Source organism: Pleurodeles waltl, chromosome 10, assembly GCF_031143425.1.
Source record: "Pleurodeles waltl isolate 20211129_DDA chromosome 10, aPleWal1.hap1.20221129, whole genome shotgun sequence".
Taxonomy (NCBI): Eukaryota; Metazoa; Chordata; class Amphibia; order Caudata; family Salamandridae; genus Pleurodeles; species Pleurodeles waltl.
In genome coordinates, this window is record NC_090449.1 from 101,757,685 (window position 1) to 101,774,900 (window position 17,216).

The 17,216-nt window shown below is 43.0% G+C and overlaps 1 protein-coding gene across 1 annotated transcript in view; it reads left to right on the forward strand.

Moving 5' to 3' along the window:
• Window positions 1-10,124: 10,124 nt before the first annotated feature.
• Window positions 10,125-17,216, forward strand: part of LOC138261159 (cytochrome P450 2K6-like) — a 102,717-nt gene continuing 95,625 nt past the window's right edge. The window contains exons 1-2 of the mRNA XM_069209860.1: window positions 10,125-10,325; window positions 13,941-14,103. Of these exons, the coding sequence (XP_069065961.1) occupies window positions 10,125-10,325; window positions 13,941-14,103 (364 nt within the window). The remainder of the gene's footprint in view (window positions 10,326-13,940; window positions 14,104-17,216) is intronic.

Genomic DNA, 17,216 nt, shown 5'->3' on the forward strand with positions numbered 1-17,216 from the left:
ATACGCTAGACTTTGGACTTCCAATGGTGTGGCATCTACTCCAATGATTTCATCCACCATGACTGAACCCTTCGCTTTTCTTTTCCACCATGCCCCAATTGTATTTTATGCACACATTTTCAATAAATCCACCTATCACAAAGTCATTGTCTGCTTGCCTCCGGCACACATTTTTCTATGTAGAGATGTAAGACCATGTGAAGCAAATGAAAAAGACACATGGTACTAATGCAAGGAGGGATATGTTACAAGTACAGAGTCCTCCATAGGCTTACTACCAACACACACAAACACATTGCTACAAGTGTCTGTTCACACCAAACATTGTATTTCACTGTACAGCACATACGCTGTTGAAAATGCCTGGACTGTCATGGCCAAGAATGGCTGACTTATATTGTTTCAAGGTACACATACTAAGGTACAGCCCCCAGATCACGGAAGGAAGGGCTTTGACAGACATTGTCCTGTAGAACAGGCAAACAGAAAGGTAGATGGTGCACTAGCTTGAGCCTTATCACATACCACACCAAAGAAATCTAACATCACATAAACCAAGGTACAGATAGAGGGCAGTACAACAGTTCCTGATCACAGGCCCATCATTATCTAATGACCATGCATCTGGTGGTATGACACAAACATATGTCAGTGTTGTGGCACAGGCACTGTGGTCTGCAATGATGAAACACATCTACAACAACATACAGATCATACAAGAATAGATAGTGTTTAGCCTATGTGAAGGGTGAATGCCTTGCTTGAAATGGATGACAGCATATTTCATGCACACATAAAAACACACATGATGCAACCAGACCAACACAGCACACTAAAACAAGTTCAATGTGCACTTCTGACCTTCCACCCAAACACTGTTCAAGCTGCTTGGCACATGTCTCATCACCCCAAATCTGCAACCTATATTACCTGGAACAATCCATGTCCACTTTGTATTTCAAAACTGCATCAGATACCTTCCAATGTCACAACTCTTAAATGCCCACATGAGGATGTCATGATGAACGTACCTGTACAAACACAAAACAAAGTGTATAGGCTTGAAAACATACCTATTACACAAATCACATAGCAAGCATCTGGAAAGGAAATTAAATTGCAATGAGAGTGACAGAAACAAAGGAGCTACATCAAGGTGGGGATATGTCAAAGGCTAACTCTTCAAGCACCCTTTGGCTGAATATTGCAAAGTATCAGCTCCCTAGTTGTTGCCAAAACACAAATCCACACATTCTCACAACTACAGTTCACGTACAATCACAGTCATTACATCACATGACATACTTACACTCATGAAAAGTAGCTATTGATGAGATATTCCTGCAAGTCAGCTCCTTCCTCTTCACCACCGTCATCCTCACTTGGCATTTCATGAGTCTCACCCGGTGGCACTGCAGGCTCCTCCTCCCCTGGGATGTATGGGATATTCCTCTGCAGGGCAATGTTGTGGAGCATGCAGCATGCCACAATGATCTGACACATGTTTCTGTGTGAGTAGAGGTGGGCTTCACCTGTCCAGTCCAGACACCTAAATCTGACCTTCAAGAGCCCAAAAGCCCGCTCCACTACCTGCTGTGCTCTTTCATGGGCCTCATTAAAGTGGACTTCCCCTGACGTAGTTGAATTTGTGGCGTCAACAACCAAAGACAGTTTGGATATGCAGAGCCTCTTGTTAAGGAATGGGACATATCTGCAACAATGAGTTTCTCAGTTCATGATTGTAGCACCAGACAGTGCACTCACACAATTAGGAGAGATGTGACTTACCAGCCAGGCCTTCTTTGGGTAAAGTTGTGACATCAGCTGGGGTATGGTGCTGTTCTGCATTATGAAGGAATCAAGGACTCATTTAATTTAGAGATCCGTCAAACAGACAGCTTGTACGTTGATGGAATGGAAGTTCTCTCTGTTGTGGTATAATTATTAATTGGCCTGTGTTGGGACTAAGCCAACATGTGTGCCATAAATGGTCCCCACGACATGTGGGTGGCATGCAAAACCATAAAAGTCAGCCTTTACATGGGCTAAATCTTAATATCGTGGAAACTGTATGTAGCTGGCCAGGTGTTTCAACATTGGTGAGCAGACATCCTTCAGCACCGGACTGATCATACGTTGGGACATACCAGCAGCTAGGTTCACTATATGTTGGAAGGACCCTGTGGCTAGGAAGTGCAATACTGACATGACTTGTACGATGGGTGGTACGCTGGTTGGATAACTAATAGCTGGCATCAGAGCTGGCTCCAACTGATGACATAAGTCCACTATTGTTTGCCTATTCAGATGGTAAAGAATGATAATGTGGCGTTCTTCCATGGTATAATGGTCTGGCAGTGGACAGTAGACAGGAGGTTGTTGCATCCTCCCTCTCCCTGGATACCTGTTTATGACAAGACATGATTTCTAACATTGTTTGTTGTGTCCACAGCAACATACATGATGCATGTCAATGATATCATGCATTTCAGAAGGGATAGACATGGCAACCAGGACACATCACAGCTGCAAAGAACACAAGGATCACATGTGACCTCCATGGTTTTCCACACCTGTCAACACAAGTATCTGGACCAAACTCACAGATGTATAGCACAATTGCCCCTCGAAATGTGAATGGATATCCCTCCCGCCAAAATGACCGTCAATGGGGGTGGACAGTGTCCCACTGTTAAATGCCATCTGTGCTCTCCACCATACTACAATGGTGTTTGAGTAGTAGGACCTCCATGACACAATAATCATGTTTCTGAACTCAAAACAACATTCTTAGTGGTGTGATGCAGTTTATGAAGCATTATATAGCATTTCAGGCCACCAAAATGGCGGCTGCCTGACCTACTTCACTAGACATTAGGAACCGCTCACGAGCACCAGTGGATGTCGTCATGGCAGAAGGCGGCTGCATCCGCGACGGACATAGCTATAGACTAACGTTGTTGCCAGTGGCGGTTGCAGGCTAATGGCTGTGTCTGCCGGCAGTGACAACCGTATATGTGGTGGACGTGAGTGCCATGTTCTGAAGATTCATTCACTTGACCCCTGACACTGCTGCCAGCAACACCTCCCCTAGCATGAGCTGCTGTGTACTGCATCTGGAAGCAATCACGCCACATCCAACAGGTGATAGGGTCCCTACCTTCTCTCTAGAGGAGCTGGAGAGGCTAGTGGATGAGGTCCAGCACCTGTATTGAGAGCTCTATGGTGCACCAGAAGAGCAGGTAAGTACCTCATGTGCACAGTTTTCTCTGTACTTCACCATCCTTTCCCTCCGCACAGAACAGAATGTGGCCATGTGTGCCAGGTTGACTACTCATGTGCCTTTTGTTGCAGTCTGTATAGCATCAATGGGATGTACAATGTGCAGGTGTTGGTGGCCAGTGCCATATGTAAAGTTTAGTCACATTGTTATGGGTGAGGTTTTTGGGGTACTAGATCCTCCTTGTGTTGGCTGCACATAACTATGTTAGGAGACATTACTACCATCCACTAACATCTCTTTGCTCATGATTGTTGTAAATGTCAGACAGCATGTACGTGCATGACAGCATGGGCTGAGTATGCATGTTGTATGAGTCAGTTGAGCGTAATGTAAGCAATGAGTATGGTGCCACAGAGATTTCAGAACACATCTGACCTTGCTAAATTGTTGTTTGGAAAGTATATCATGAGTCACTATGTCCTTCAGGTTGCCACACACACCACATGCCAAATAGCTGTTGGCTACATGATGTACTGTCATGCATGGAAGTAATGGGAATGGAGTGCCATGTGGGTTCTGTCAGCTCAGCCTGCAGAGACCAGGGCCTATCCGATGTATTTACCAGTATGGGTCCTAATCTAGGCTGGGGTAGAGTCACTGTGGCTATGCAACTGTGGCACTGGGCCAACTCCCTGTACCCCAACAGAGCCTGCCACATGAGGTTCTGGTGCCAAATCCTGCCCAGAATGCCTCATTCATTTGATTAGATTAGGAATGGGTACAGAGGCAAGTTATTAATCTAAGCTATATATACACTTAGCATCATCATCAATGTGTGTCTTTGACTCCTGACAGATTCCTCACTCCCACAGCCCTGTTGTCACCTTCCCACAGGTCACATTTGTCCTGTACAGGTTTATTGCCCACATGACAGTCCCACAGTGCAGGCAGTGTGTTGATTCCTGGGAGGAAATGTGACTCAATAGCTTGGTGACATAGCAGAAACTGTGCAACACATGCCTTTGTTGTATGCTATCTTTGTAAGATGGACACATAAGTCCAAAGCAGTGTTCTATGGTCCAGCACATAGCACAGAACCCCACCCCTTGAAGTGGCATGAGTCTGCATTTGCACTTTATGTATTCACCATGCCATTCCCTTCATTGTTACTTATGTGTAAGGTTTGAGTGTGTATGCTGGCAGTTGCCTGTAGGGACTGTATGCAGTGAGTCATTCTCACAGAGTGTGACTGTGTTGGCCCATTCATGCCTAAGGAGTTTACCCTTCAGAAGCCACATAGGTGTGATGTGTTTCATAGTAGCTCACATCACAGTGCATGTTGCTAGAACATAACCTACCTGATGTCAGTAAGCTTGCTTAGTCATTGTAGGCCATGAGCCGGGTAGTGGGTTAGTCTGCAGATGCAAATACATATGTCCGTAGTTAGGTCCTGGTACTTATTGGCTTATGTGTTTTACACTTAGGGATTATTATCATATAGGAAAGTCCTAAACGTGGTGTTACTGACATGCATGTGACTCACCCATTTGTGATGAGACTTGTGATCATGATCTCATTATTTGTCTTTTGCATCCATGCAGGTCAATGCCCATCAAAAGAAGGGTTTATGGAGATCCATCGCCAAGAAGGTGGTGGAAGGTGGGGATCCACAGCCAGTGGAGCGCACAATGTAGGAAAAGGTGTGAGGACCTGAGACGCTGGGCCTGGAAGATGGTTGAGGTCCAGCTGGGGATGTCCTCCCAATGTGAGTGGGGTGCCCATTGGACCATGACCCCCCTAATGGCCCGCTTCTGGCGGTGGCCTATCCAGAGCTTCATGGGCGTTTGAGGGCAGCACAGCAGCCACAAGGGGGTGAGTACACAGCATATTCCTGCCTGTCACATTGCCAATTGAATGAGTTAGGTTCTGACAGCTCCCCCTGACAATTAGGGATGAGCCATGTGTCACACAGTAGATGAGTGATTGTCTAGACATGGCATGTGGTACATACTGATGTGCCTTGCATGTTGACCATGGGATCTAGGACACAACTCAGTAAAATCCACAAACCACTTGCCCTGCAGGGACGACATATTGCTGTGTGCATTGATCAAACAACTACTGTTTGTTGTAGTGTGTGTAATTTCTATGCAACAGACCACCACTCCTAAATGTTACAGGCCAAAGGTAAGTATGTGATGGATCACTGTCCTCAGCCATGTGTCTGGGTAAATGTGTATATAGGCATCTGCCACCCAGAAGCCACTAGTCTTCAGCGCATGACGGGTGCTGGTACCTCACTGCAGTCTGGAATGTGAAGATGGCTAACATGCATGTGACATTATACTTTGGGTGCAGCTATTTGTCAATATTTTCCCTTGCTAAGTGGGGAATGTTCATTGACAAGATTTATGTGCCATCACTGTTGCCAACATTCCTTGTGCCAACATGTCAGCATGTATCCCTTTATATTTTGAAAAACATTTGTAAGCTGCTGTTTCATGCATGGTCTACCTATGTTGATGGGATGATGTCTGTATTCCTTCTCATATATGTGCAAACTGTGTGTGGAATAGAACATTTACAATGGGGGTACATTTCATGTTGTGACACATAAAAGAGTATGTCACCCTTGATTATTGGCTGACACATATCCTCAGCCGTCATAGCATGTCATTTGGCGTGTACAACTTCAGTAACAAAATGGGACATGACAGGAGGGCCTCGTGTTTTGAGCCACAATATGGATTTCTATGTCAATGATGTAGAATCATGTAGCAAGTGCACTGCACATGTGCAATGGGTAAGGTTTGTTAGCTGACTGTTGGCTAGCATCTGAGTGACTTGCAGTTATGTTGGAATCACTTCTGTTTGGGTACAACAATTCATCCTCAGACAGACATCTGGGTGTGCATGATCATAATGTAGACAATGATGTAGCTTCCAACTGGACAACATGTTGAGGGCCTTCTACAAGCGCTTGCAAATCTCAAGTCCTCTCAAACATCCAAACATCTAATGTTGTCTACTGATGCACTCAGAGTATGCCAGACATTAGTGGTGATTACCCTGTGGATTGCTGATTCCTTGTGTTGTGGTTTTTAGGGACATATCTCCCTCATTTCTATGCCACATGTGTGGCCTATCTGAGCAACATTAATACTACCCCCATGACTCTATTGGGACAAATATCACTTGGTGATGTGCATAGTGGAACTGCTTCCAGTGTGACATGAGTATTTCCGTGTCACCTTCTCAGGCTATTGCACTTTTGTAATCAACATGGCATGATTTTGGAGCATCATTTCCTATTGCTGTGTCATGATGTATGTGACAAATATATGTGTGCATGACCTTCTGTCGGATCTGTGGAAATGCATTTGGCACTGGCCTACTATTGTAGGTCAACAGGTAACTGAGGTATGCTACACAAGGCAAAGCTTTTAGGGTGATGGGGTCCCCTACTTGTTTAATAGTTATTTGGTTGCACCAACTTCAGGCATGCAATTGTAGTTGTCAAAGATCCTGACTTTCCTGTGGGCATCTGTTGATAGCTCATATGGCATGTATGCATATGATATGTCACATGTATAGGCCACTTAGGTGGATAGTGTTGTTGAGGCCTACTTGATATCCTGGTAATGTTTGCTAATCAGAGCTGTTGTTTAAGTGTGATCATGGACATGTGATGACCCTATTTCTATTTGTATTTGCAGCATCAGCAGTGGCAAACAAAGGAGACAGGGCACTGGTGAATGGGGAAGCATCTGGCCTGAGGACCTCAGGTCAGGATATCACCGACACAGAGGGACCCAGTGGCCTGAAGGGTGAGGGGAGTGGCTCGGGGGAGACCGGAACATCGTCTTAGTCATTGGATTCTTCCTCCAGTGGACACGTCCTAGTGGTGGCAGATCCATCAGGGCATCCCCCGTTCCATCTTTGTCTGCCATCCCTGTTCTATCACCGTCCTCCCTGTTGTTCCCCACCAAGTTGGCCATCCATGCCTGCTCACCCAAGAGGGTGGGCATCTCCTTTGCCGCAGACATCTCCGCTTCACCCCTGTTACCCCTGCTGCCCTCAGTGAGGAGGCTTTTGACCTCCTGAGAAGTATCTCTGTGGCCATTCAGCCATTGTGAACGCCATCCAGGGATTGGCAACTCAACTCCAACATACTAATGCATTCCTGGAAGGCATTCATGGTGCAATGGCTGGCCTGCAGAGATCTTTTCAGGCTCTGGCCTCCACAATGATGGCAGCAAGTCAACCCCCACCTTCCCAATCCAAATTCCCCATTCCCCTACCTAACCAAAGCACCCAAACCGATCTGCATGCATACACCACATCACACACACAAGAGGAGCAACCACCGACACAAACATCAGAAAACACATCATCACACAAGCAATCAACAGACACCCACAGACACAACAGTCTAACTTCCCCAGACATCCCCACCAACCCAAGCATTACACACACCACATCAAGCATACCCATAGGCACCACGCCAACAGCAACACACCAACCACACCCATCATACCCCCAGACACCACTCTAACAACCACACAGACATCCACCACATCCAGAATACCCACAGTCACCACCCCAACAGACACACACGCATCCACCACTCCATCCCCAGCACCTCCACCTCCCGGACCCCCAAGACACACAAACACACTCACTCACCCACCCAACACACACCAACCAAACTCAAGCATACCTCCCAGAAGCATGGACCAACAGAATACACATTAACACAGCAGACAACCACTTCCTCGACCTCCAAATTCCCGCCTCCTTCTGCTGACCGTCCCCATGTTCCAAAGTATGATTTTTTTGTTTGAGCTCGCCCTTTCCCCTGTTTCCTTCACCTCTGTCCCAAATACAAGAGGCCCCCACCCACCTCCCAGCCCCTCACTTGCACCTTCAAGGCCTCCACTGCAAGCACCTATACCTCTACCCCCAAGAAGAAGCCCAGCCCTCCAAAAAAGCAGATCACCCCTTCCAAACTCAAGACCAAAGCCCTCCTCACAAATATGACCCCTCAACCCCCAAGGATGATCCCTGAAGTGCCTGCCTGCCCATTTGATGCCCCTTCCTGTGGAGGTTCCCCGGCAGTTAGGAGTCAAGTGTTGGCACAATTCTGTGCTATGATGGACTAATATATGACCTGGCCAATGGCATTGGACTATTTGAATTTAAATATGACAAACCCAAATAGTTGTTTGTTTTGGATACACATATGTCCTGCAATTCCTTTTCTACCTTTATGTTGTTCCTGAGTGACCTGTGTTATCTGCCTACAGTTGTGTGTGTTTCAGCCTGCTTGCTGATCCATTTGCGGTTGTTTGTAATGTCTGACTTTGTGAGCAGTGCTGGCGTCCCTCGCTACCACCTGGCAAAAGTGGCCCTCATCGCTCCATAGGCCCTCTCTCATTTACATTTCAATCCATTTAAAATGCCAATAAAGGCTGACTTTACTAATCCACTCAGCTACATGCATAAAATACAGATATGGTCTTTGCATCAGACACATTATCCTACTTTGTGGTGAGTCAAAACTGTCACTAGACAAAACTCCTCTTGACATTTTTATTGCTTACTGAACGCTGGATGCAGAAGGAGCTATGCAGTAGGTGCTTTTATTTCTAAATCATGTTATTGCTTAACACAGCGAACCCCCCTGAGGTCAGTGAACAGCAGTCCAGGTCAGCGCCCAGTGCGGCAGCACTGGTCGCACCACCTTCAAGCCAGCCCTGAACCAAGATTAAGGGGCAGGACAGCTCAAGACAGGCCCCAACCCTATTTAAACATCAGGAAGACGAATTGAACCTGCCTGGCCACTTGCATTGGGTTTTTCACCTGCTCTTGAGTTCGTTCATCATACCCTCCTCACTTTTATTATTTTCTCCCGTTACACACCCTAAATATCCTGACCTTTGCCTGACTCTACTGACTTCCTCTTGCACTTTGATTTGGCTTTGCCCTATTGCTGTGATTTTTCCCTGTTGCTTCCCATACAGTTTATCACTGGATTGGTCAGCTGGTGTCTTACTGTTTCCTTCAGTCTGGTGTAGGTACACCATGGCCTGCCATTGTGATGCCAATAAGTATGTTGTACACCATCATAGTGAGCTCCATACATTGATGATCATTCCTAAAGTATTGAACTCCCTTTGCCTGTGTATAGCTGCAATTCCTCACTGGAGAATATTTGTTAATAACCCTCCTTTACTACAAGCAGCATCGCCTGGCAGGAGAGCTTGTACCAGGACATGGACTTTGTGACACAAGTGATAATATGGAGCGTGTTAACATTGTTCAAGTGAAAGGATGATAATATGTCACAGGTCTTGGGGGGGCTTTCGTATTCTATTTAATTGAGTTCTTCTACAGTTTCTCACAGTTTTACATAGGGTGCACTAAGCCACATGCGTTGCAGAGCTTTACATGAGCACCCGGTTACATTACACAAGGTAGTTCATGTTTTTAGACACAGTGACATTAAGTGGTTTTGCCCAGAATCAAAGGATGCTCAGCAGACATCAGGAATTGAACCCGGTCCCTCACTTTCATAGTACTCTATTCTACTCATTGAACTTTTTGTGTACCAAGGCGCTATGGGTTATGATGATCACATCAGTGCTTTAATTGGTACTCTCTATTGGGAGTACCTATTTGCTCCTGAGAAGTGCTATCACTCTCCTGTTCAATGTTTTGTATCAGAGCTGAAAGGTGCAGAAACACTCACCTGAGAGTGCTGAAACAGTTAAGTGTGTGGCCTGTTAGGATCAGGGCGTTTAAGGAGAATGGAATGTGCTTTTATATAAAGGCTTCCCGGGTAAGGTTTCCACACTCCAGCAGATGGTCGAGTGCACAGTGGAGTCCTCTGGTTGCAGCCATGACTGTCCTAAGCTTTCTTCTACAAAGCATGAGCACCAGCTCTCTGCTGTGCTTGGTCACTTGTATAGTACTTTTATTTTATTTTTGGAATGACTCTAAAAAGTCAGTGCTCAAAATGCCCCCCGGACCAACCCCGCTGCCTTTCATTGGTAACCTCAACGTGGTGGACCTCAAAAACATGCACAAATCACTAATGCAGGTAAGAGTCACGTGACCGTGGGGGGAGGATCAGAGCACTAGGAAATTCATTATTTTTCCTCACCTGCACTAAATATCGAACACTAAAACTCGAACAGCAAAGTATAGTTTTTTCAGACTATCACAATAGAACTCTTTTTAACTTATTTTTTTCCCCACAAATCAGAATTGTGACAATTTCAGTGTCCTCTGCTTCTTTCTGACCATGCATGTGTAACCCTGGATAGTGTGTTAACCTCTTTCTTCCACTAGCGTAAACTTGTTGTCAAATTATTGAGAGACAGTGACAATAAATATAGGCACATAATGTATCTATCTGCTGTCTAAGCCACTCTTGAGTAAAATAAAAAAAGTATAATAAAAAAAAGCTTCACAGAGGAAATATTATTTTAAAGCCACAGTGTTATTTGATGTTAATTGCCTTTGACATGGTTAACAGAAACGCGTCCAAGTTGAAATGTGCTCAATCAACATATGTTAACATGGATGGTTCCAAAGGATGGCATATTCTTTGTGGAATGTAATAACAGCTAGTGCAATTTCCATAAGAAAAAAACTTTGCTAATCAGAGATCACTCATTTGTCTGAATTAATAAGGAATTAATTGATCTTTTAGCCCCTCGTTCCTAGACCGGGCGTGGAAAAACGGACCCCCATGGAATCTGGCGGGGACTAATTCCATGAAGTAATTTCCGTCTTGACTCCAGATTCCAATTTTTTTTGTTAATAATTACCATCAAATCAGACATTTAAAATAAGCAACAGAGTCTCTAAGTCACAACCAGTTCATAAAAGTGCATTTACTCAGAGTTTGAAAATCTGGGTTAAGAGTTTATACAGGTAGGTTTCTGCTGTTTGGTTACCAAGTACTTGTAAAGTACTTGTGTTGAGCTGCAGTATATGCGAAACATATTGAAGTGAGACTGAAAGTATTAACCTTACACAGTTTAAAAGAAAGACATTTTTAGCGCTTGTCATAGATTGAATTAATCCTGTCACAAGCTGAGGGTGGTACCCTTTCAAACGAAAGGTTATGGGTTGGTGACAAGTTCGAAATTGATGCTGATTTAAAAATCTGCATTTCCATCTTCTCAGCAAATGTGACCAAATCAAGGCCCATTAATTTCTCCCTATACAGGGAGTGCAGAATTATTAGGCAAATGAGTATTTTGACCACATCATCCTCTTTATGCATGTTGTCTTACTCCAAGCTGTATAGGCTCGAAAGCCTACTACCAATTAAGCATATTAGGTGATGTGCATCTCTGTAATGAGAAGGGGTGTGGTCTAATGACATCAACACCCTATATCAGGTGTGCATAATTATTAGGCAACTTCCTTTCCTTTGGCAAAATGGGTCAAAAGAAGGACTTGACAGGCTCAGAAAAGTCAAAAATAGTGAGATATCTTGCAGAGGGATGCAGCACTCTTAAAATTGCAAAGCTTCTGAAGCGTGATCATCGAACAATCAAGCGTTTCATTCAAAATAGTCAACAGGGTCGCAAGAAGCGTGTGGAAAAACCAAGGCGCAAAATAACTGCCCATGAACTGAGAAAAGTCAAGCGTGCAGCTGCCACGATGCCACTTGCCACCAGTTTGGCCATATTTCAGAGCTGCAACATCACTGGAGTGCCCAAAAGCACAAGGTGTGCAATACTCAGAGACATGGCCAAGGTAAGAAAGGCTGAAAGACGACCACCACTGAACAAGACACACAAGCTGAAACGTCAAGACTGGGCCAAGAAATATCTCAAGACTGATTTTTCTAAGGTTTTATGGACTGATGAAATGAGAGTGAGTCTTGATGGGCCAGATGGATGGGCCCGTGGCTGGATTGGTAAAGGGCAGAGAGCTCCAGTCCGACTCAGACGCCAGCAAGGTGGAGGTGGAGTACTGGTTTGGGCTGGTATCATCAAAGATGAGCTTGTGGGGCCTTTTCGGGTTGAGGATGGAGTCAAGCTCAACTCCCAGTCCTACTGCCAGTTCCTGGAAGACACCTTCTTCAAGCAGTGGTACAGGAAGAAGTCTGCATCCTTCAAGAAAAACATGATTTTCATGCAGGACAATGCTCCATCACACGCGTCCAAGTAATCCACAGCGTGGCTGGCAAGAAAGGGTATAAAAGAAGGAAATCTAATGACATGGCCTCCTTGTTCACCTGATCTGAACCCCATTGAGAACCTGTGGTCCATCATCAAATGTGAGATTTACAAGGAGGGAAAACAGTACACCTCTCTGAACAGTGTCTGGGAGGCTGTGGTTGCTGCTGCACGCAATGTTGATGGTGAACAGATCAAAACACTGACAGAATCCATGGATGGCAGGCTTTTGAGTGTCCTTGCAAAGAAAGGTGGCTATATTGGTCACTGATTTGTTTTTGTTTTGTTTTTGAATGTCAGAAATGTATATTTGTGAATGTTGAGATGTTATATTGGTTTCACTGGTAATAATAAATAATTGAAATGGGTATATATTTTTTTTTGTTAAGTTGCCTAATAATTATGCACAGTAATAGTCACCTGCACACACAGATATCCCCCTAACATAGCTAAAACTAAAAACAAACTAAAAACTACTTCCAAAAATATTCAGCTTTGATATTAATGAGTTTTTTGGGTTCATTGAGAACATGGTTGTTGTTCAATAATAAAATTAATCCTCAAAAATACAACTTGCCTAATAATTCTGCACTCCCTGTAGTATTCCCAATAACTGTTTTTAAGATGCATATTGATTATATCTATTTATGATCAACCAAGATGACTTCTCCTTTGGAATGCTTGTTTATCGTTTTGGATCAGTAACTTATTTACCTTTTTCAATTTTCACCCTTTTACGATGGATGGGTTTCCCATAGATCATGTAGCTTTGGGGCCTCTAGTGCAGATCAGTGTCATCTTAAGGACCAGGAAAAGAAATATTTTGGGTGCACCTGATTGCAACAAATATGAATGCTTTGCTAATTCAAGTCCAGTGATGCTGAACACTAATGTGTTTTACGTTAAGGGTCGAGGTGCAGAAATACATAAGTGAGCTGGAGTGAAATTTCACTCTCCTAGGTGTCCTTTAGGAGATGGGGGCCCTGGGCAGTTACGCACTTTGCCCATGCTTTAAAATATCTATGCAGGTGTCAAATAAAGTCGTCATAGGTTTTGGTGGGAGCCACCTTCTGAATTCATCTCTGCCAAATGTGTGCTTTTAAGGAAGATCCTTCGGCACTCTAGTTCGTAGCTGTATGCCGGAAGCTCACTTTTAGAGCTATTTGTTGGTATTTCAGACCAAATTCCATTCACATTTTGGCTTGAGAGGTGTGCTTAGAAAGTTTAAAACGATGTTGGTAGATGTTACAATGCCTTGTTTGACAGGCTTTGCCGAGATTTCCTGGAAAGATTTCAAAGCCGTCTATCATGATTGATGTTAGTTTGTCCTTTACAGCTGTTAGTACAGGTATCAGAAAGAGTTTTTTCTGATAGATCTAGTAAGGACAACATAAATGATTTGATTCCGCGGCCCCTGCATTTCAGTGGAATTATGGATTTGTCACATTTGTTATTTATCACTCATCTGATTCCCAACTTTCAAATTTCCAAAAAAGTAATTTCTTCTTTTGTTTCAGCTCTCCGAGAAACATGGCAACGTATTCACTGTACATTTTGGACCCAAGAAAATGGTGGTGCTGACTGGATACGAAACCATAAAGGATGCTCTAGTTAATCAGGCTGATGATTTTGGAGACAGAGCAGAAATACCAATATTTCAAAGAATAACTGGAGGGCATGGTAACTTAACAGCACTTTCTTACTTCACAGCAAACTCCCCTTGACTTGCATTTTATTTGATATTTCTTTCCTCTCACAAGATTTGACTGTTTCTTTGCCACATCTTGACCTGCTCCCCCATGGAATCTTGAGTATTCAGAGAAAGCCCATGGTTAAATGTCTGTAGATAGAATTTTTCAGAATGAATGTATTTGATTGAAACTGCACCCTTTACAGTACTGCTTCTGGACCACCCATGACTAATTTTCAGGATATTCACCTAAGATACATTTACAAACTTTACCTCTTAATGGAGCCGGCAGGTATCTTGAAAATCTGGCGTGGACCCAACCCCCTGGGATTTACAATAGACGCTCTGGTTTAAAGGGAATACATATGGGGACTTTGCTGCCGATTTAAAGAAGGGTTGGGGTGTTCCCCTACACATTTGTAGATGACACATTGTTTCATGCAGGATTTTGTGGAAAGCCAGTGCAGCCTTCCTTTAGGAGGTGACAATCCACATGGCCTCTTCTATTCCAGAGAACAGCCTTCCATAAGACTTTGTGTCCTACTCTGCCTTAGCTTGTATCTAAATGATTAGTAAAAGTATTTATATAGTGCTTACTACCTCTGATGAGGCGTCAAAGCTCTCCGGAACCCAAAAGGAAATATTGGTGGATTAGTATGGGGAAATATGAGTACAGTTTTAGTATTATTATGAGTTAATTTGAGCCGCGGATATGTGAGTTTGTTATTTGGAATGACTAGAGTAATGGAGGGGTAGAAGATGGAAGAATCCAGACGTGTTATTTGGGAGTTTATAGTAATAGGATGAGGCTTGGGATAAGTAAAGGGGGCTTGGAGGAGGGAAGAGTCTGTGGAAAGGGTTAGGGAGATCATAGTAACAGGAGGGGTTTTGGATGAATCAAAGGTGAGATAAATGAGGGAGAATTTAGCAGGGTTGTTTGAAAGATCATGGTAGTAAACTGAGGTTTGGGTGAGTTACATATGGAAGAGGAGGGAAGAGCTTAGGCAGGGTTATTTAGGAGATGAATGTAGTAGAATGGGTTTGGGATGAGTCAGAGTAAGTAAAGCTTACAAGAGAGTAAAAATATAATATTTTTCATTTATAATTTTATTTATATATATGTATACACATTTGTTATCATTATTTATATTTAATTTATTTATTTATTCATTATTATTATTAATATTATTTTTTATTTACTTATTCATAATTTGAATTTTATCTATAGATTTTATTTTATTTTTATTTTATTTTTCTCTAGTACAGTAGGACTAGAGTAATAAATACATAGAAATGTAAATACATAGTAAGGGAATATATGTTCAAGGAATATTATAATGGGTACAATATGAGAAGAAAAGTAGTATTGTATAAACACAGACTTTCAAGATTTGTAATATTTGAAGTTAATTAATAAGTGTACTTTTCTAACATTTATTTATCTTTACTCAATTTTTGGATAGCCAAATGCCTATGATAAAAAAAATGTGATCAGTATGATATAAAATGAGAGCAGTGATTCAAAAGTATCTATTATAACAACTTATCTAGGAGCTATGCAATGACCTATGAACATGTTAAGCGTAGAATAACATATATATATATATATATATATGTATATATATATATATGTATAAATATATATATATATACACACACACACACATACATACAACTATACATATCTAGAATATACACATAATCAGATTAAAAATATTTCTCAACACAGGCATATGAAGTCCATAGCTGTTTGAGTATGGTGGTTATGAAGGAAAGAGCTAACTCTTGAGTAGTCTTCTGAAGTCAAGATAGTCATCTGTGGATCTTTTATTTGGGGGTAATGAATTCCATAGTTTGGCTGCTTGAACGGAGAAGGATGTACCACCTATAGTCTTTTTCTTGTATGATGGTGTTCTAAGGCAGGGTGCCAATCTTGAGTGGAGGTTTCTTTGTTGAATGTATGTGGTTATTCTGTTTCTGATAAAGAACGGTCCTGTTCCATGTATAGCTTTGTGGGTGATACAGAGCAGCTTGAAGGCGCATCTTCTGGCAACGGGTAACCAGTGTAGTGCTCTCAAGGCAGGTGAGCTGTGGGCTTGTGGCTTTACATGTAATAGTAGTCTGGCAGCGGAGTTCTGAATACGTTGTAGTTTTTTCATATTAGATAGAGATGATCCATGGTAGAGGCTATTGGCATAATCCAGTTTGGTTAGTACAAGCGAGATAGTAGCCTGCACCTTTTTTTGAAATCCGAGGTGGGGGAATATGCGTTGTAGAGTCTTCACAGTGATGAAGCTTGTTCGCGCTAATTTGCCCACTTGGGCATTCATTGTTAACTTGAAGTCCATGGTAATTCCAGGGTTTTTAACTTCTTCGGATAATTGAGGAGGTGGTCAGAGATCGTCATGCCAGGCGCACAGAACATCATAATTTTTCCAGTCACCATGTATGAGTATTTCTGTTTTGGAGGCATTTAGTTTGAGATGGTTCCAAGTCATCCACTGATGAACAGCTCTGAGGCAACTGAAGATTTGTGAGTTTTCAAAGTTTTTGGGACATTCTAATTTAAGTAGTATTTGTGTGTCATCTGCATAGTTGTAGCATGTGAGTTGAAAATCATTGATCAGTTCTGGTAATGATATTGTGTAGATGTTGAAAAGCAAAGGTGAGATGATTGATCCTTGTAGGACCCCTGCTTTTGTGAGGTAGGGTTTGGAAGAGAAGGGGGGAGAATAGATGATTTTAGTTCTTTTTTGAAGGTAGGACGTAATCCAGTCGAGAGCAGTCCCATCTATGCCGGCTTCGTGGAGTATTTGAATTAGGGTGTCATGGTCAACTGTATCAAAGGCAGCTGAGAGGTCCAAAAGAAGTAGTGCAGCAACTCCATTGCGGTGGACTGTGTTTTTAAGATCAGCCCAGATTGCTGTGAGTGCTGATTGAATGCCTCTTCCTGGGCGGAATCCAGTTTGGTAGTCTGAAAGTATGGAATTGTCTTCAATGAATTGTGACATCTGAGCGAATACTGTTCTTTCTATCACTTTGCCAAGGAAAGGTCAATTTGTGATTGGTCTGTAGTTGTTGGGGTCCTGGGGCTCTAGGTCTG